The sequence below is a fragment of the Microplitis mediator genome, chromosome 6 (assembly GCF_029852145.1).
Source record: "Microplitis mediator isolate UGA2020A chromosome 6, iyMicMedi2.1, whole genome shotgun sequence".
Classification (NCBI taxonomy): domain Eukaryota; kingdom Metazoa; phylum Arthropoda; class Insecta; order Hymenoptera; family Braconidae; genus Microplitis; species Microplitis mediator.
In genome coordinates this window covers 15,718,555-15,736,876 of record NC_079974.1, presented here as the reverse complement: position 1 = coordinate 15,736,876, position 18,322 = coordinate 15,718,555, and the positions used below count along the sequence as shown (strand labels likewise).

At 26.9% G+C, this 18,322-nt stretch overlaps 7 protein-coding genes across 7 annotated transcripts; 3 read left to right on the top strand and 4 right to left on the bottom strand.

The window, feature by feature from the left end:
• The first annotated feature begins 1,672 nt into the window (after positions 1-1,672).
• LOC130670196 (chromatin accessibility complex 16kD protein) lies at positions 1,673-3,509 on the top strand. The gene is made up of 4 exons (XM_057473451.1): positions 1,673-1,785; positions 1,852-1,964; positions 2,041-2,223; positions 3,037-3,509. The coding sequence occupies exons 3-4, from the start codon at positions 2,089-2,091 to the stop codon at positions 3,478-3,480; spliced, it is 579 nt and encodes a 192-aa protein (XP_057329434.1). The 5' UTR covers positions 1,673-1,785; positions 1,852-1,964; positions 2,041-2,088; the 3' UTR covers positions 3,481-3,509.
• A 65-nt stretch (positions 3,510-3,574) lies between these two features.
• LOC130670195 (transmembrane protein 199) lies at positions 3,575-5,046 on the bottom strand. The gene is made up of 2 exons (XM_057473450.1): positions 4,490-5,046; positions 3,575-3,942 (listed from the first exon to the last, which is right to left on the bottom strand). Exons 1-2 carry the CDS (start codon positions 4,899-4,901, stop codon positions 3,689-3,691), a joined length of 666 nt encoding a protein of 221 aa, XP_057329433.1. The 5' UTR covers positions 4,902-5,046; the 3' UTR covers positions 3,575-3,688.
• Positions 5,018-6,634, bottom strand: LOC130670198 (biogenesis of lysosome-related organelles complex 1 subunit 5). The gene is made up of 4 exons (XM_057473454.1): positions 6,456-6,634; positions 6,196-6,278; positions 5,928-6,116; positions 5,018-5,201 (listed from the first exon to the last, which is right to left on the bottom strand). Exons 1-4 carry the CDS (start codon positions 6,472-6,474, stop codon positions 5,034-5,036), a joined length of 459 nt encoding a protein of 152 aa, XP_057329437.1. The 5' UTR covers positions 6,475-6,634; the 3' UTR covers positions 5,018-5,033.
• Positions 6,635-7,217: 583 nt separating this feature from the next.
• On the top strand, positions 7,218-9,245 carry LOC130670191 (THAP domain-containing protein 1-like). The gene is made up of 4 exons (XM_057473447.1): positions 7,218-7,446; positions 7,540-7,845; positions 7,934-8,288; positions 8,925-9,245. Exons 1-4 carry the CDS (start codon positions 7,376-7,378, stop codon positions 9,243-9,245), a joined length of 1,053 nt encoding a protein of 350 aa, XP_057329430.1. The 5' UTR covers positions 7,218-7,375.
• Positions 9,246-9,394: 149 nt separating this feature from the next.
• On the bottom strand, positions 9,395-12,305 carry LOC130670192 (cytosolic Fe-S cluster assembly factor NUBP1 homolog). The gene is made up of 7 exons (XM_057473448.1): positions 12,131-12,305; positions 11,681-11,922; positions 11,026-11,127; positions 10,728-10,818; positions 10,364-10,629; positions 9,617-9,803; positions 9,395-9,535 (listed from the first exon to the last, which is right to left on the bottom strand). Exons 1-7 carry the CDS (start codon positions 12,159-12,161, stop codon positions 9,480-9,482), a joined length of 975 nt encoding a protein of 324 aa, XP_057329431.1. The 5' UTR covers positions 12,162-12,305; the 3' UTR covers positions 9,395-9,479.
• LOC130670186 (tektin-3-like) lies at positions 11,124-15,218 on the top strand. The gene is made up of 9 exons (XM_057473437.1): positions 11,124-11,416; positions 12,262-12,407; positions 13,438-13,680; positions 13,758-13,990; positions 14,056-14,165; positions 14,242-14,390; positions 14,465-14,687; positions 14,744-14,898; positions 14,980-15,218. Exons 1-9 carry the CDS (start codon positions 11,372-11,374, stop codon positions 15,188-15,190), a joined length of 1,515 nt encoding a protein of 504 aa, XP_057329420.1. The 5' UTR covers positions 11,124-11,371; the 3' UTR covers positions 15,191-15,218.
• A 452-nt stretch (positions 15,219-15,670) lies between these two features.
• LOC130670194 (cytochrome c oxidase assembly protein COX11, mitochondrial) lies at positions 15,671-18,106 on the bottom strand. The gene is made up of 4 exons (XM_057473449.1): positions 17,977-18,106; positions 17,684-17,899; positions 15,997-16,314; positions 15,671-15,913 (listed from the first exon to the last, which is right to left on the bottom strand). Exons 1-4 carry the CDS (start codon positions 17,989-17,991, stop codon positions 15,758-15,760), a joined length of 705 nt encoding a protein of 234 aa, XP_057329432.1. The 5' UTR covers positions 17,992-18,106; the 3' UTR covers positions 15,671-15,757.
• Positions 18,107-18,322: the final 216 nt, after the last annotated feature.

Below are 18,322 nucleotides of genomic sequence, written 5' to 3'. Positions count from 1 at the left end.
AATTACGATTCATATTTTTTCAGACTCTTAATGTTGCAATATCGTTATACATTACTAGTATTTACATTTACAATCATCATAATCATAATGAAAATTTCAGACATAATTATTACAATAAGTATGTAAATGAGTAATTACTAAATTATACTTTGAAACAAAATTATAAAATTGTAATCGTTCATGAATAGTATGGTGTCGATCGACTTAATTCTGTCCACTTTCCCATGGCCTTTAATTTTATTTATGAAATTAAAAGCAGAATATTTGAAAATTTTAACGTTTTCAATAAATTTTAAATTACAAAGCTTGAAAATTCGAATTATAAAATTGACATGAAGATTTTATTGAAATTTATTCAACAAATTTTGTTTGACTCCTAATTGATATCAACTGTTAGTAATTTTTTTTTTAAATCTATATCTTAGTGAAATTACGACTACGTTGTTCTTTTTTCAATTAAAACTTTAATTTTTTTTAATTAAATGATAAAATTTTGATACGGATATGACAATTGAAAGTCATTGAATATTTTTAAAAAAAAGGGGGGGGGGCACTGTCTGTGAATGCCCATAATTAACGAAATTTTAATACGGTTATAACTTGGAACTAATTTAATATTTTTAAAAAATTGGGGGTGACGTCTGAGAATGCCCTTAGATGCGTCGCTTAGAACATCTTAGTAGACTACCCTAATTTTTATAAGTTACCGAAAAACTTATCATAGCCATCTTCGTTCTAATTAGAAATATATTTTAAAAATAAAAAAAAAAAAAACACGCAAGTGTTTGAACAAACCTTGGTGGGGAAATAATGTGCAGAAGGGTGTCCTTATACACTTAGAGATTTAATTTAAATTGCTTTAAGTGTATTGCAGCTAAAAAAACGTCACTTAACTGCTATTTCCCCACCAGACGATGCCAGGTGATTTTGCTCAGGAACTTGGAAGTTATCAGCATCAGCAATTTGCAACACTTTACACTAGCACTGAACACTCAACACTTAGCGACACCACAGACACTTTGAACAATTTAAATTTTATAAACACTGCACATTTTAATTAAACAATAACTGAACAATAAACTTTATGGACAATTCCGCGAATTAACTGCAATACTGTGTCTCAATTCAAACGTAAAGAACAAAGAAGGATCTTTACTAGTACTGCCGTTGTCGACGATACTGACTGACGCTATCGAACCGTCAGTTGATACAAAGCAATCGACTTGACGATTCATCGACTACCCCCACTTTAGCAAAAATTTGAACGTTAAATACAGTGACGCGCAGTAGCGCCAGCTTGGCGCGAAATTTCAAAATTGAAATTTCATAATTTTATTAAAATTCATTTGTGTCAATAATTATATTAATTAGACAAAAAGTATACTCGAAATTTTTTTTTATTTTCATAAATAATTTATTAATTAGTCTTATTACTTGCGCAGTAAATTTAGATATTCGATAAATAACTTTTCAGAAATGGGAGAAAAATTAAAAACCGTAAATGAAAATAAAATGGCAGCTGAATATGATAGAAATATTTAAAATACTAAAAAAAAAAACACGCAAGTGTTTTGCTCAAAAATCATGCTGCTGCTACTACCCTGCACTTTTGCACGGTATGCTGCTAAGCTGCAGCGCATTTCGGAATGTACTCAATGATGACGGATCGTTAGACAAACAAACTGGAGAGGGAGAAATCCGAAGTTTTCCGAGGGAGCTGCTTCTTTTTTTCCCTCACACGGTTGGATTTAAAATTTACCAGCAAAACATAACCGTCAATTCAATGTAAACAACGAAATAAATAATCTCTTTAATAATTTATTTAATCGTTTGTATTATTTATTTTTTTAGTTAAATATTGTCTTTGTTTGATTCCTATTGTTTACAATTCAACTATTATTTTTTAATTTACGTAAAAAATAAGTAAATACTTTTCAGTTTATTATATATTTTATATTTGAAACGTAAGTAAACTATCAATAATTAAATTAAATTATAATTACTTTAAATACTCATAATCTATTGATCTATCATTTATAGGAATAATTTTTAATTCATAATATAATTGGCAATTACTGATAATAAATAATGGCATCACATCAGTCACCACAAAAAATTCGAGAACTTCGATTACCATTAGCAAGAGTCCGTACAATAATGAAAAGTTCACCGGATGTTGATTCTATTGGTCAAGATGGTTTATTTTTAGTTACCAAAGCTACTGTAATTATATTTATTTGTTTATTTAATTATTAGTTACTCTTTTTAAAAGTTCGAAATAAATTTTATGAAAACACCAAAGTTCCGGTTGACTCTTATTTGAGTTTTATCAGAACCGGAGTTTTGTTATTTTTATAAGATTTAATTATAACTTCTACAACTGGTTACTTATTTACTTATGATCCAGAAGTTAGCAGACAATTAATAATTTTCGGATCGTTTTTCAACAATTTAATTTAGAAAGGAAAAAAAACTAAAAATATGTAGAAAATTTAAAAAACCGTAAGTGCAATTTTTCCAAAAATTTTTTGTTTTTTTAATTCATCGTTTTTAATAAAATTCAAAAATTATTAGACGTCGGCCAACTCCAGTATCATCAATTAGCAGACAATTAACTATTTTCTGATTTTTTTTCAACAAATCAATTACAAAAAAACTAAAAATATGCACATTTAGAAAATGAAAAAAACCATATGTGCAATTTTGTAAAATATTTTTTTTTTATAATTTATCGTTTTGAAAAAAATTATTAAACGTCGGTTGATTTCAGTATCGTTTACTCATGATTCTGAAGTTAGCATACAATTAGCAATTTTTGAATTTTTTTTTCAACAATTCAAATAAAAAAAAAAATAAACTAAAAATATGCACTTGTAGAAAATTTAAAAAACTACAGGTGCAATTTCCCGGAATATTTTTTTTTACATGATCATTTTGAAAAAAATTTTTAAATTATTAGACATCAGCTAATTTTAGTATCATATTTACTTTATTAATTAATAAATAATACTATTGTTTATTTTGTTATGTTATCAGGAAATGTTTATCCAGTATTTAACAACAGAAGCTTATTCCCAAGCAAATCAAAAAAATACATTAGATTATAAACATTTAGCAGAAGTAGCGCAGACTAATGAAACTTTAGATTTTCTTAAAGAAATAATGCCGCGTAAAATAACAGTAAGACAATTCAAAGAGCTGATGGCTGCTAGAGAAGCTGCTGCACGAAGTAGTTCATCTGGTAGCTCTGATTCCGACAGTGACAGTCAATCCGATTCAGAATCTGGTTCTGAAAGTGATTCTAATTCTAAAAAGGACGAGAACGATGATGATGATGGTGATGATGATAATAATAATGAAGAAGAGGAAGATGATGATGACGATGATGACTTAAGTAGTGAGGATAATAAAAATATATCAAATGGTAAAAGCGGTTCGAATAAAAGTGAATCTCATAGTGAAAGTGAACATGATGATTGAAATAAATAATTAGATTTAAATTTTCTTATATTCATGTTTTTATTTATGATAAATAATCATTGGTATTAATTTTTAATGGTATTTATTATAAATATTAGTTTTTATTTTTATAATTTATAATCAATTTGGTGTAATTAAATCATGAAGTATTTTGTATTTTGCTACATAATTTTGATGACTGTATAATCTATTTCGGAAGTTATTATTATTATTCTTTGTGTAATTTTGTATAAATTGGCATCGGTTTTGTTACTTCAACATAATCTTCATTCAATTTTTTAGCGAGAAAATAGATATCTGCTAGCGCAACAATAAGACCGCATATTATTCCAAGTAATAAACGGAATCCAAAGTCGAGATTACCAACTATTAGTTCGATTCCAATAAAACCAAATGCAAATGCTGCAATTACTGTTGTAACAAATTGCAATATAGCAATAAGCTGTCTATTTATTTCTTTCACTGTAAATAAATCATTATCATTGTAATTAATAGTTATCAATTTTATCTTACTCAGAGTTTCCACCCACCTAAAAAACGGGGTACAATTTAAAACTTTCAAATTAATTTTTAAGCATTTTCGAATTTTATTATTAGTCAAGTAGTTCAGAAATAAATATTTTTTCCAGTGACTGGTTTAATAAATATTCAAATTTTTTTTTCTCCAAATTTTATGGACTAAAAAAAATTACTAATTGTCTACAAAAAGCCATTAAGTGATATCAAATATCTTTAGATTTTCATACGTTTTTTTTATTTTTTTTTTTTTTTCATATGTACGATTATTTGTTAAAAATATATCATGTGCAAAAATAATTTATAGCATTAGTTGAATGTTAAAAAAAAATTAAAAACAGTAAAACCGACTATCAATAAACTTCTTATACTACTCGGTGTTTTTAAGATCGGAAAAAAAAATTATTTTCATACTAGAAAGACGGTAAAAGTCAAGAAACTTGAGTGGTAACCCTGTTATTATAATTATTAAATATTTATAATATAATCTTACTTTGAAATGCAATAGTATCCTCAGGATGACGTTTTTTAATTGGATCAACTTCTTTAGTCATAGCTTCATAATCACGATTATTTTGTTGTGCCGTTAATTTTTTAATTCTCGCTTCCAAAACAGGATTTCTCGGTGTCACTTTAGGTTGAGGTAAGTCAATATTTGTGCCATCCAATAATTCATGTAAATAAACTTTGCTATCTGATTTTTTCCTGTACTCTATTAAATAATTATTTAACCACTTAATATCATCTACTTTTAATAAATAATTGTCTGACTTATTTGATGATTTTTTTAACGATCGTATCCTCTCTGGAGCCTCCTTGATATTTACATTTTTTCTCACAAATTTAATTAATGGCAACGTTGCTTTTATCTTTATAAATGGGTCCTCTATTTGCTCTACTGGCATATTAAATTATTAAAAATAATTAACAAAAAAAAAAAAAAAAAAATTAACAAAAAAAACAAATATATAAAATTTATGGTAATTGAATAATTAAGTGGAGTTTTTTTAACTAAAAACTGTAAGTTAGAAAAATGTTTATGGATTTATATGAAGTTTTTTTTCTAGGTCAGCGTAAAAATTTTTTAATTCTTCTTCTTTTTCGTTAAATGTTGCATCAACTTTACGACACTTATCACTCATATCATTGATAAACTTTTTCCATTCTTCTTTACGTAGTTCTCTGTTTTCAGCCAACTTATTATCCTGAAATTTAATTCAAATAAGTTATCTTTATTTTAATAAAAAATGTAACTAGTTAATAATCAGTTTTTAAAAATAAGAAGAAATTAAATTGAAATTTATTTAAAAGTGGAAATTCAATTTCATTTCTTGTACTCTCAATTGTTAAAAAAATATTTTAAATAATGAAAAGACACATATTGAAGTCAAATGCTTCGGAATAATATGAAATTTGAATGATTAGAAAAAAAAATTATTTTAAAAACAATAAACAGAAAAATTTTGAAAAATATTTTTCTCTATTGCTATTAAATTTATTTATTTTTAAATTAAAAATAATTGAATTTCTACTGATTTTTCAACAATCCCAGGTAGCACACTTGGCTTTGTGACTTTTATAAGATAAAAGTTTTGAGGCTGTTTTTTGACTTGTCGATAAGGCACCAAAATGTTGACAAAACAATCAGAAACTCATGTCACCGAAAGAATATCTGCTTAAAAGACTTGACACAAGTAACGGCAAAAAGTAAATTACAAATAGTGGTAAAATAAGTTATCATCTAAACGATTTTTTAATTGAAATGACTTTTTTAAACGGAAAAAAGAACACAAGTTTCCTGTGAATCTTAAGACCAACATATGTATGTCTTATTGATTTAAATAAACTTGACTTTGAGGCAAAAAAAACTTGTTTTGTCCTTTCAAAAGACACCTTAAAGTTTTCTCTGTGCTATTTGGGATAATACTTACACTATTAAATTTATTTTCTCTTTGAATTATCCTCTCGCACATAGTCAGTGCCACATCAGTATTAGCTTTTAAACTTGGTAAATGACAATCCCCAAGTTGTTCAGCTCTATCAATTTGATTTTGCTCAAGTTCGGTAGAGTATTCTAATATTTTAAATAATCTCTCTACTTCTCTGTCACCCCGCCTTTCCTAAATAACAGTAATTAGAGTATCAAAATAATATAATTCCTTGATAAAATAAATTTAAGTAAAAAATATAATAAATTACCTCAAATTCACGTACAAAATATGATAATTCACCTTGTATAAACGGACGATGATCAAATAGTCTGCTCCAAATTTCACCAATGTCTACACAAGTATTCACAAGTGTAATTAATTAAAATAATAGTTAAATTAAATTATTTAATACATCTATTTATTTATTTTGTTCATTGCTTAAATATTTAAAAAATATATGTATGTTAATAGATAATTGTTAATATTTTTAATACTTTATTTTTAAGGTAAATTAATTTTATCTCGCACCTTTTATCACTGACGCCATGTTTTAAGTTGACGGTAAAGTTCATTCAAGTAAACCGTCAACAAAATCATATGATTTCTCATATATTTAATAATATATATATCTATTTTATTTTATTATTTCAATTGCCTTCGAGTATTTTCGGTGCCGATCCCTGTCTTTAATTGAACTAAATTTGAATGCTAAAATATTGAAATTTTTAATTTTTAATAAATAAATTTAAAAAATGCGGGTACTGATGTTTCATTGATTTAAAAATATGCGTTTTCAAATTTTTATTCCTTGCATTTTTTTTATTTATTCAAAAATTTAAAAAATTCCCATTTGTCTGTTCTATTCACACTCCAATAAAAAATGATACTGAAGTTAGCCGAGGTCTAATAATTTTTGAATTTTTTTTTAAAAACGATAAATTATAAAAAGAAAATATTTGAAAAAAATGCACTTGTAATTTTTTTAATTTTCTACATGTGCATATTTTTGTTTTTTTTTTTTCCTTGTAAAGCAGACATCAGACAAATTTAAAATTATCAATAAATAGAGTAAATAAATAATAAAATTAAATAAAAAAAAAATGCGCATTTAAAAAATTTTGAAATTAATAAGTGAATTTTTTATAAATATTACTTTTTAAATTATTTATAGTTTTTAATTTGTCTGATGTCTGCTACATTCACATTCATACGTCAAATTCATATAAAAACGATAATATCCGAAGATTTGAAAAAGCAATTTTACAAAAATAAACTATAGAAAATATATCAGTATAACCTACAATTTAAATTCAATTTTATCACATGACAGTTCTTTACAAACTATCATTGTTATTAATTATTTAAATTACTTTTAAATATATTATTATAGATAACATTTAATTTTCAATTATTTACGCTGTTTATTTGTACAAAAAGTATTTTTAAAAATGGGTTTTCGCTGTATTGTTTCAAATTGTAGAGCAAGATACAAAAAAGAGAGTTCATTATCATTTTATCAGTACGTATTGCACTTGTTTTTTTAATTATTATTATGATTAATAATGAAAACAATTAAATTTAATTAATTGTTGTTTGTTTTTTTTTTTTTTAGACTTCCTAAAGATGAAAAAATGAAGGACAAATGGTTTTCAATTCTTAAACTGGATCAAAATAATTTAAAACTAACAACTGTTGCTCGTATTTGCTCAAAACATTTCACTGATGATTCCTTTATTCCACGTCATTTTGGCAGAGGTAGATCATTACGAGCTGATGCTGTTCCAACTCTTTATGTTGGTGACAATAATGACAGTAAAGTGGTTAGAAGAAAAAAAAAATTTACTTCACCGAATATTATTTCTGTACGAAGGCAACCAAACATCATTTCTGCACATCGACAGGCAAACGATTGCAATGAGTAAATACGAAGTTCATTATTTTTATTTATTTGTAGAGTATTAATTTATATATAAAAGATATTTATAAGAATTTTCTGTTTTTCAAAGGACACATTCAGATGTTGAAGATAATCCGTCGATAATAATTTCAGAGCAAAATGATTCAGAAAATGATTCGAGATGTACACAAGAATTGATTCCTGATACTGTAACTATATCTGCTGTCGATTTGACGGATTCGGAAAATTTACCTCGCAGACGTAAATATTTTGAAGGTGATTTTAATATTGATGATATGAATTCACCAAAAAAAGCACGATTTTACTTTCAACAAGCGAGAAATCGTATTTCTCAGCTTCAAACGCAACTTCAATTGATTAAAAAAAGAGCCAAGCAGTTGAATGATAAAAATTTTAAATTAGTTATGCTAATAGAAAATTTAAAAACAAATAATGGACTTCCGGTAATTTTTTTATTCTTTAATATTAATTAGGAATTAGTATATAACTACGTACTTACGCTATAAAAAATTAGCGGAGTGAATGCGGATCGGATGACTGTTTATTTATTTGATCCCTTTGAAGTGAAATTCACTCCGAAGGAGAGTTCATTTAAGTATTAAAACTTTGAATCAGAATGAATGCAGATTGAAATAAAATTTACATCATTCCGAAATCACTCAGCTGAAAAAACAAACTTTCAATTTACTCCATGTGTAAAGTGATTTTTTTTTAAACTCCGGAACTCCGATTGACGGATTGAGTTTGAACTTAAATAAAATCCGTAATCACTCCAAGTTCATTCCCAATTTTTTACAGTGTAATATTTAGTTGTAAAGTAAAAGATCTAGTACTCGATCTAGTATCTAATCTAGTACTCGATCTTGTACCCGATCAATACTAGGATCTAATTTTCGATCTTGTACACGATCAGTACTAGGATCTAGTACTCGATCACTTCACTAATTTTTATATCTATATTTGGTATAATTTAGTAAATATAGATATAAAAAAAAAATACATGAGTGATCGGGTACTAGTTCCCTGATCGGATACTGGGTCTTTTACTGTACAGAAATTTATTATTTATATTTTTTAAGATGGAAGTAAATACAAAACAAGATAGTAAAAACACTAATACATCGCTGAGCGAAGACTGTGAAAAGATAACAAATAATAATCAAGATATTGAAAATACAATATTTAGATACGTATCCATTAATTCAGATGATAATGAATCAACAGCATTATCTGTTTATGATAATAATGACAATGAACAAGAAAATATGAATAAAATATTCAGATATGTCGCTGCTAATAGTGTCGACGATGATCAGTCACCATGCAGTATCGAACAGGAGGCTAAAAATGTAATATATCGATATATTTTTAGTGATTCAGATCATGATTATTGTCCTTGATAGTTCAAATTTAAATATTAATAGGAAGTCATAAATTTTAAATACGATTTAATCGTGACTAATTGATTACTGTACATACTGTTAACCAAATTACCTAGATATTAAAATAATTTTTATTTATATGAAGAAGATAAACGTTTTTGGTGTTTTAAAAATAAAATATAAGATTTTTTTATAATGCATCATTAATACATTAGATAATAAATATACAAAGTTTGGAATTTTTTTGTACGATTATTCATCACCTGCAGCTGTTTTTATTCCTCCACTCTCGCACTTGTCAATGATCCCTGATAAATAAATTATTTATGAGTTAATTTAATGAATTCCATAAGTATTTAAATATCGTATAAATTTTTAAATTAACTTACTAGTAACAACTTTTTTAAGCTCAACAATTGTTGGTGATTCAGGCATTTCAGTAAAAACATTTTTACCTTCATCACAACAACGTGCTAGCAAAGGATCCAAAGGAAGTGATCCTAAAAAGTCAATATTCATTTCTTCAGCCATGTGACGCGCACCACCAGTTAATGCTGGGAATATTTCTGCACTATTCTAATAAATGAATATAATAATGAATTAATACTTTAAGAACATTCTCAGACAGTGCCCGCCACTTTTTAAAAATTTTCAATGTCAACTGTCATAAGAGTATCCAAATTTAATCGATTAATTGACAAAAATTAAAGCATTAATTGAAAAAAGGACAACGTGGTTGCAATTTCGCTGATATAGATTTTTAAAAAATTACTTACAGTTGATATCAATTGGGAGTTAAACAAAATTTGGAAAATAAATTTCAGTAAAATCTTGATGTCAATTTTATAATTTGAATTTTCAAATCTTGGAGGCTAAAATTTATTTAACAAATTTTGTTTAGCTCTTAATTGATATCAACTGTAAGTCGTATTTTGTAAAGTATATATCAGCGAAATTGCAACTCATCATTTTTTCAATTAATGCTTTAATTTCTTTTTTTCATTAATTAATTAAATTTTGATGTACGCTTATGACAGTTGAGTCATTGAAAATTTTTAAAAACTGCCGGGCACTGTCTGAGAATGGCCTTGAATAAAAAATTATTTGTTTATCAATAATATAAAAATAATATTTACTTTGCATTTAGGACAAACAAAAACACTCATATTTTCAATAGCACCTAGAATAGGAATTTTAACTTTTTTACAAAAGTCAATTTCCTTTCTCACATCAAGTAGAGCCACTTCCTGTGGAGTAGTAACAATAATTGCTCCCGTTATTCCTGCACTCTTCAAATATGTAGTAGCGGATAAATGTTCATCTGAGGTACCTGGTGGTGTGTCTAATATCAAGTAATCTAAATTACCCCAATCAACTTCTGATAAAAATTGTCTAATCATTCCTATAAAAAATATTTTTAATTACTCATTATCAAGTATTTAACTTTATGGTTTGAGAATAAAAGTAAATTATTAAATAATTCAAATAAAAATATTGTACCATTTTTTTTAGGTCCTCGCCAAATTACAGCATCACTCGGACTATTTAATAAAAATGCTATTGACATTAATGCTAAATTATCTTCTACATACTGTAACAATAAAATATTAAAATATATTTTTATCCAACTTATTGCTTATGTCTAAATATTTAAAAATGACGTTTAAGATCACGGGTAGTTTAGACAATTATTATCGTTGTACTTAAATCTAAATACCAGTGGTCTTAAATTAATATATTTTCATTATCGATTCCTAAGAAATAAATTATATTTTACAAGATAAAATAATGAACATACTACAGGAGACCATCCAGAACCACTTTGATGTATTTGTTCTCCAACAACTCCTAAAACTCTTGGTTGTGAAGGTCCGCAAATATCAATATCCAATACTCCAACCTGAAAACAAATAAATTATAATTATAAAAATAATAACGTCAGTTAAATATTTATAGATCAGTAAATTTAAAGACCAAGAACACTAATATTAAAAATCAAACCGTGTACTATAGGGACAATAACAATCAATAAGAAGCTGGTACGAACTGATACGACACAAATAGCTATAGATAGATAGTGAATTTTATTAGAGTTTACAGGATCAATGCTTGTGCAAGATATTTTTAGTCCTTGACATGAAACAATGTACATCGAAAATCAGATTGATGTACTAGGTTTAGGAAAGAAAGTAAGTCTTTTGATATTTGTTATAATTAATGCTCAATAGATAGGGTAGAAGTACCATTTAATGAAAAAGTATTAAAAAAATTTCATTTTAACACAGTAAAAAAATTGTCTTTGAACGAATTAAAAAAATAAAATATGCATACATTACATATTAATTTATTAAAATTTTTCAAGTGGGCAAAACTGGCTCTAAAGTGGCCACAAATAGTACAAGTACTTCTACCCTACTTTAAATGTAATTAAATGATTAGTTATTGATGCTTACATTTCTGTCTGCACTGTCAGCAGCCAAAGCACGTGCTATTAAACAAGTCATTGTACTTTTACCAACACCACCTTTGCCTGATAATATTAAAATTTTGTATTTGACATCAGCAAGCCTTTGTTTCACTAATTCTATTCCAGGATCAGGTTGTTTTGTTTCACCTGACGCGCAAATATTTTGATTTGGACAACCAGCACACGCTGATACTTTTCCCGCATTATCGCTTTCTGTTCCAGGACAATCTTAAAAATTAAATATAAATATTATTTAACTGTCATGTAGTTGACGTAACCTATCAATTATATTTTTTTATAAATAATTCTTGAGTAACATTAATTATTATGTTTTTAATTATTAATATTTAAAGTAAAACATTTGAAAATAGATTTAGAATCATTTTTAATTATTACTATTTTATTTTGTACGCAGTTATAATAATTAAATACGTACGTTCTGGAGCATCTTTCGGTACATCAGCCATGATTGAATAACTGATAATGGAGAAATTGATATTTGAACTTGTGATTTACTTAAAAGTTTTTGAGTTTTTAATTATTGTTAAATGTAATTATTGTTGACAGCTAATTCAGCCTTGGGCAACTGTTGGATCATCAATGGCTTGTTTGGAGCCAGTAATTCCAGTCCGTGGAAGTGATTGCAAGAGAGTTCATTCGCTGATGCCTTGGCGCCCAAATATTGGATATGAAAACGTTCAATTGGTTCCACTGTAAGTGTTTTATTTAAAATAATTATTCAATTTATTATTTTTATTTTATATTTTTTAAATGATTAAAATAATTTAAGTATATATATAAATAAATACCCGTTTTTAAATTTAAATAAGAGAACTAAAATTTCAAATTTTTATTGATTTTTAATAAACTTATTAAATATTAATGTAAAATAATTTTAAAAATTCATACCAATGATTTTTCCATGTGCATAATTTCAAATAATTTTATTTAATAGTATGTACAATTTGTTTATAAAATATAAACAAAGTTTCGAATGATTTTTATTTTCAGTATCATCCCTAATTTAAAAAAATGATTCGAACAATTCAATTTTAATACTATATAGAAATACATTTAGCATTAACTAAATTAATTTTTTACATTAGAGATCCTTATCAAAAAAAAATCAATGTGGGATTGCATGGGAACCCAGAGGGGTTCATAGAGAAAAGTATGGATTTATGTAAGAATGCATAGGAATTAATATAAAGGATAGTATGGATTTATATAAGAATTGATGTAGGAAACCATGGGTTTCTGTATCTGGATTTCCATATGGAAAACCCACATAGGAAACTATGGGTACCTGAATTCCCATGTAGGAACTTGACATAGGAATTGAGATGTATGGATTTATTTGTAGGAATTCTGGGTTTCTATATAAGTAATTTCTATAGAATACGGTGTACCTGAATTTCTGTGTCTGTAGTCTATTGATACGAGTATATGAATCTATGCTGGATTCCTATAAGAAACTATATGGGAATCCATTCAAAAACGTCATGTGGGAACCCACATAAGAATCTAGGCTGGATTTCCATATGTATATGGATTTCGATCGGGATATAATATTATAAAACTAGTTACAAGGTCTATAATAAAATGTAACTGTCTAAACAATAAGAACATTTTTATTGTTGGGTTTATTGCTTATTTTACTTCCGGTAACCTTTTGTTTTTCAAATTTTAACGTTACTGCTAAAAGGTTTAAATAATAAATATATTTTTTAAACTGTTTTAAAGATCGACAAAGTGCGTGTCGAATTATGCATTGGATCCAGTTACTGACATGTCTACAGAGCCGTTAAAATTTCCAAATCTTGTGACTGGATTTCATCGTAATCCTGTTCATGCATCTCAATCAGCTCTTCATACTCGTTACACACCAAACGAGTGGTTTCAAAAACAAATTAAATATTACAATGAAGCTGATGCTAATACTTATTACTCAGAACGAATAAGAAATGACGCTGTCAAGATTATGCGGTAAACAAATAATTTATAAAAATTAAATAAACATTATTTCTTATTAATTAAAAATAAATACAAATTAAATTTTTTAGAGCTGCAGAAGAAAAAATTCATAATTTCCAACATGACACAGATCGTAGATTAGGCGAACGAATAACTGACGTGACGTTTTGGCGAAATGAAGTGGCAGCTGAACTGGAAAGACTTATTCAAGAGTGCGAAAGACTTCAAGATTGTCGTGCTGTTTTGGAAAAAGCTATTCAAGATATCGAAGGACCGCTGCATATTGCTGAAGAGTGTCTTTATCATCGAGAAGCCAGGAAAGGTTGATTATTAAATCAATAATTTATTCAATATCCTAAAATACTGTCGTTTTTTTTTTCATTTTAGGGACCGAACTTGTGCACGATGATTCAGAAAAATGTCTTCTCAATGAATTATCAAATCTTCGGACAAGTCAAAAAAAATTAGAAGCATGTCTTGATCGAGTCAAAGACCAGGCAAGTGATTAAAGAACAAAATTATTATTTTTTTTATAACTAAATAATAATAAATGATTTTTTTTAATTTTACAAGTTACGAAATTGTCGAGCTTCTCAAAATCAATTACAACTGGACATGAAAAATAAAGAAAGTGCATTAGGAATCGATACTCTTTGCCATCACCTAAATAATTACAGCCAAGGGATACAATATTATTCGGGTATTGAAAAATATGATCCATGGTAAATAGTTAATATTTGTTTCATTAGATTTTCATATAAAATTTGATAGTTTAATTATTATTAAATTTTTTTAGTGTATCAGAGCAAGAAACTTGGGCAGATGCAGCCAATAGATTAGTTCAGAAGTCACAAAGTGAACGAGTCAAATCAGCTCAATTGCGAGCTGAATCTGAATCTTTAGTGAATCGCGTGTCGAGAGAAATGTGGGAATCATGGACGAACTCTAATAATGCATTGTCTCGTCGTAGCTCTGAATTGCTGGAAGCTAAAAATCAATTACAACAGCATTTACATAAAGTATGTACATGTTTCAATAATTATTACTATTTTTTAAAATAAAAATTCACTAATAGGTTCAACAAGAAATTTTTGACGTTGAAAAAAATATGGAAATACTGCGGAAAGCTATTGCTGACAAAAGTTATGCTCTCAAAGTAGCTCATACTCGTTTAGAAGCACGAATGCATCGTCCAGAATTGGAATTATGTCGCGATTATGCTCACGTTAGGTTCGTAAATTTTAATACTAATTAAATATTTAATTAGTATTGTAAATAAAATGTTTGTATTAATTAAATAATTTATTGCAGTCTGCAAAAGGAAACTGAAAATATTAATCGTGAGGTAGATAAAATGCACAAGATGTTAAAAGAAATCGAGTGTCAGCATCAACGATTACTAAGAACAAGAAATGCATTGGAGCATGATTTAGCATTAAAAATAGATGCAATGTATATTGATAAAGAAAAAGTATGTGGCTTACGACGTGCATATCCGGTTAATGCACTCTTTAGATTTTAGTTATTGTCATTAATTTTTTTTTTTTTTTTCAAGTAAAATACTTTCAATTTTATTTTTAACTATTAATTAATAACTAATTATTAGAGGTGTGCGAATAGTTCGAGCTTGTGAATTATTCTATCAAATCGAATCGAACTATTAAAAAATTTACGAATATTTCGAAACTCCAAACTATTCGATAATTCACGAATAATTCCAAAACTTTCTGTTGAACAGCTTGAAATTGTAATATTTTTTCTAATAATTCAAATTTTTGCCAGAAATAAATAGAGCACAGACACGAATCTACGAAAAAGTTTTCTCGATTCAAATCTATCAATTCGAAAATTGAAAAACTTATTTTATCGAATTCGATTTAAATTTCGAACTGAATAATTGTATTCGATTCGATTTAATTCAAACACGATTCGCACACCCCTACAAATTATATAAGTTTGAAGAAATTTAATGAACTAAAATATTTAAGCAGTGATATCTCAATTAATTCAACTAGTCGTATCATTACAGTTTATTAGTAATATTATAATTTGTACATTTGAACCGCGAGCACTATAATTACAAGCCTCTTTACGTTGTATGTGGCTTAACGTAGCTTGGCGTAGGAAGTCTAAAACCTTTTTTAGCTTCAAAAAATGTGTATGACAATGTAATGTCAGAGCAGTTTTCCATCAATGGATCTTCTGCAAATTCTGGATCGATGTAAAAAAATACTGGCATGTCAACCTTTATAAAATATTATTGTAATTAGTATTAGTTACAATTATAACATGTTATTAAATATTATATAAATAAAGATCATTATTAACTTGTTCATGAGGATTTAGTTGTTGTTCTTCAAAACAAAAACATTGAATTTTGTTAAAATATTGCCCAGCTTCAAATGGAACAACGTTGTACGTAGAAATACCAACAATTGGTCTATCAGTAGGATTAGTAGCTGTATAAAATGCAAGTGCTGTTTCTCCTGGTAATATTTTTATTTCTTTTTGTTGAGGTTTAAAATCCCATGTCATTGCTGCTGCGGTGTCAGCTGTAAATATTACTCGTACTTTTCGATCATGTACAGGTTTCATTGAGTCTACCATCGACGCATCATGTCCTACTGTCCCGCCATAACTCGTTGCCTGCAAAAAGTTATCCATAAATAATTTACTATTTTTATAATTCATACTCAGAACAAATGGAATTGTAAAGAGTATTGAAGACCAATACGGTGCAATTAATATTTGGAGTTTTCAAACTCGACATCTGTATTACCAGCTTTGCTTCTTCTATAAAATTATTAATAGTTATTTTGTATCTCCGGAGATATTAAGCCAAATAGAACTGAATATTCCTAAATTCGGCCTAAGGAATAACCGTCTAGTCCATGTAGCCAATACAAAAAAGCAATTTATTAAATTTAAACCATGGATAAGGCTACTTGATGCACTTAACAATTATTCCAGTGACTTAGAATTCTTCGGGGTTCATTGGAGCGATTCAAGAAGTCTACTTATGATCTACTTAAATACTAAATAATGTTTCTATTTCTACCATTGTCTTCATCTGTCCTGTTCATCAATTAATCAATCGAATTATTGTATCATATTGTAAATTGCAGGAATGCGTATTAAAAAAAAAAAAATAATAAATAATTTAAATTTTTTAATTAATAGTTATTAGATAATGATAATTATTTAAATTAAATGTATATTTATTTATTTAACGCTTTACGCAATTTAAACAATTTTGCAATATTCATTCGCATTATCACAGTGCGAATAACATAAAAATAAAAAAAAAGTAAATAAAGAATGATCCAAAAAGAAATAAACTAAAAAATGATACTGAAATTAGCCGAAGTCTAATCATTTTTGGACTTTTTTTAAAACCATAAATTAAAAAAAAAACATATTTCAGAATATTACACTCATAGTTTTTTTAATTTTCTACATCTGAAAGAAAATCCGAAAATTATTAATTGTCTTCTAATTTCAGGATCATACTAAAAAAAGAAATAAACATGATCAGTCATACAGTTTAATTATTAGACTCAGTTTTCACTCTATTTTTTATTTCTACTCTGATGGACTTTTTGAATGCATTTAGAGATCCACCAAAAAAATTTAACGATTCTGAGTTGTCATCAACTAATTTAAAAATTCTATTTCTGGGACCGTTTTGTATTAATGACTTGTTGGAGTATGGAATTTCTAAAAGTCTATTTTCCCTTAGATTCTTATTATTTAAAAGCTTATTATTTTACCTGGCGTATATGACACCTCAGTAAACTTTAAATTTTAATATAAACAATTCCAATAAATAAAATATTATGCAAGTACAAAATATGATTTTATTGATGAGTTATCAAAAGGTACTCGAATAACCAGCAGTAAAAGATTTTTCCATACAGAAATTTTGAAAATAAAACGCCGACATGTCTCATATACTCCAGATGACATTGAAATCAATCAGCAATAAATATATTTAAAATATTAAACAAAAATTTACCTGACAAAAAACTCTGTACAGTGGCACAGCAGCATAAGCTAAACCAATAGAAATTACACCAACTGCAGTAACATAATGTGTTGTTTTCATTTTATTTCGGCGCATTATTTCCTGCTCCGTTGGTTGATTCGATGCATACTTAAATGCACTTGTAAAAAATTGTCTCGTGTATTTTTTGCTCGCATAATTAATAAATTTCATCATGATAAAATTTTGCTATCAATCAAATTACAAATATATTTAAACTGAAGAAAGTAAATAAAAAATTACTTGTCACTTTCCATTGCACAAACCATTAATTTCCTCATGTTAAATTTATTTTAAAAAATTATTCAAGTTTTATTAATTACTAAAATTTCTTATTTATTTCATAACATTTCATCATTGATATTTTTTTGGTTAACTTGCAGGGTATATTTTAAAAAGTACGAGTGTGAATGTAGCAGATATCAGACAAATTTAAAATTATAAATAAGTAGAGTAAATAATTTTTAAAAAAATATTTATAAAAAATGCACTTATTAATTTCAAAATTTTTTTAAATGCGCATTTTTTTGAAATTTTATTTTATTAATTATTGACTCTATTTATTTATAATTTTAAATTTGTCTGATGTCTGCTACATTCACACTCATTCAA

What these genes read in the sequence shown, in the direction of transcription:
- LOC130670196 (XM_057473451.1), top strand. Translation starts at nt 2,089, where the DNA reads ATGGCATCACATCAGTCACCACAAAAAATTCGAGAACTTCGATTACCA. An exon ending in TTTTAGTTACCAAAGCTACT is followed by an intron (nt 2,224 to 3,036) that starts GTAATTATATTT and finishes TTATGTTATCAG; the next exon opens with GAAATGTTTATCCAGTATTT.
- LOC130670195 (XM_057473450.1), bottom strand. Translation starts at nt 4,901, where the DNA reads ATGCCAGTAGAGCAAATAGAGGACCCATTTATAAAGATAAAAGCAACG. An exon ending in GGATACTATTGCATTTCAAA is followed by an intron (nt 3,943 to 4,489) that starts GTAAGATTATAT and finishes ATTTATTTACAG; the next exon opens with TGAAAGAAATAAATAGACAG.
- LOC130670191 (XM_057473447.1), top strand. Translation starts at nt 7,376, where the DNA reads ATGGGTTTTCGCTGTATTGTTTCAAATTGTAGAGCAAGATACAAAAAA. An exon ending in CAGGCAAACGATTGCAATGA is followed by an intron (nt 7,846 to 7,933) that starts GTAAATACGAAG and finishes TGTTTTTCAAAG; the next exon opens with GACACATTCAGATGTTGAAG. An exon ending in AAACAAATAATGGACTTCCG is followed by an intron (nt 8,289 to 8,924) that starts GTAATTTTTTTA and finishes ATATTTTTTAAG; the next exon opens with ATGGAAGTAAATACAAAACA.
- LOC130670192 (XM_057473448.1), bottom strand. Translation starts at nt 12,161, where the DNA reads ATGGCTGATGTACCGAAAGATGCTCCAGAAC. An exon ending in CTGACAGTGCAGACAGAAAT is followed by an intron (nt 11,128 to 11,680) that starts GTAAGCATCAAT and finishes ATTTGTTTTCAG; the next exon opens with GTTGGAGTATTGGATATTGA. An exon ending in GCGAGGACCTAAAAAAAATG is followed by an intron (nt 10,630 to 10,727) that starts GTACAATATTTT and finishes TATTTTTTATAG; the next exon opens with GAATGATTAGACAATTTTTA.
- LOC130670186 (XM_057473437.1), top strand. Translation starts at nt 11,372, where the DNA reads ATGTACATCGAAAATCAGATTGATGTACTAGGTTTAGGAAAGAAA. An exon ending in TTGATCGAGTCAAAGACCAG is followed by an intron (nt 14,166 to 14,241) that starts GCAAGTGATTAA and finishes TAATTTTACAAG; the next exon opens with TTACGAAATTGTCGAGCTTC. An exon ending in ATTGAAAAATATGATCCATG is followed by an intron (nt 14,391 to 14,464) that starts GTAAATAGTTAA and finishes AAATTTTTTTAG; the next exon opens with TGTATCAGAGCAAGAAACTT.
- LOC130670194 (XM_057473449.1), bottom strand. An exon ending in TGTACAGAGTTTTTTGTCAG is followed by an intron (nt 16,315 to 17,683) that starts GTAAATTTTTGT and finishes AACTTTTTGCAG; the next exon opens with GCAACGAGTTATGGCGGGAC. An exon ending in AACTAAATCCTCATGAACAA is followed by an intron (nt 15,914 to 15,996) that starts GTTAATAATGAT and finishes TATTTTATAAAG; the next exon opens with GTTGACATGCCAGTATTTTT.
- LOC130670198 (XM_057473454.1), bottom strand. An exon ending in ATTTTGTACGTGAATTTGAG is followed by an intron (nt 6,117 to 6,195) that starts GTAATTTATTAT and finishes ACTGTTATTTAG; the next exon opens with GAAAGGCGGGGTGACAGAGA. An exon ending in GAGAAAATAAATTTAATAGT is followed by an intron (nt 5,202 to 5,927) that starts GTAAGTATTATC and finishes ATTAAATTTCAG; the next exon opens with GATAATAAGTTGGCTGAAAA.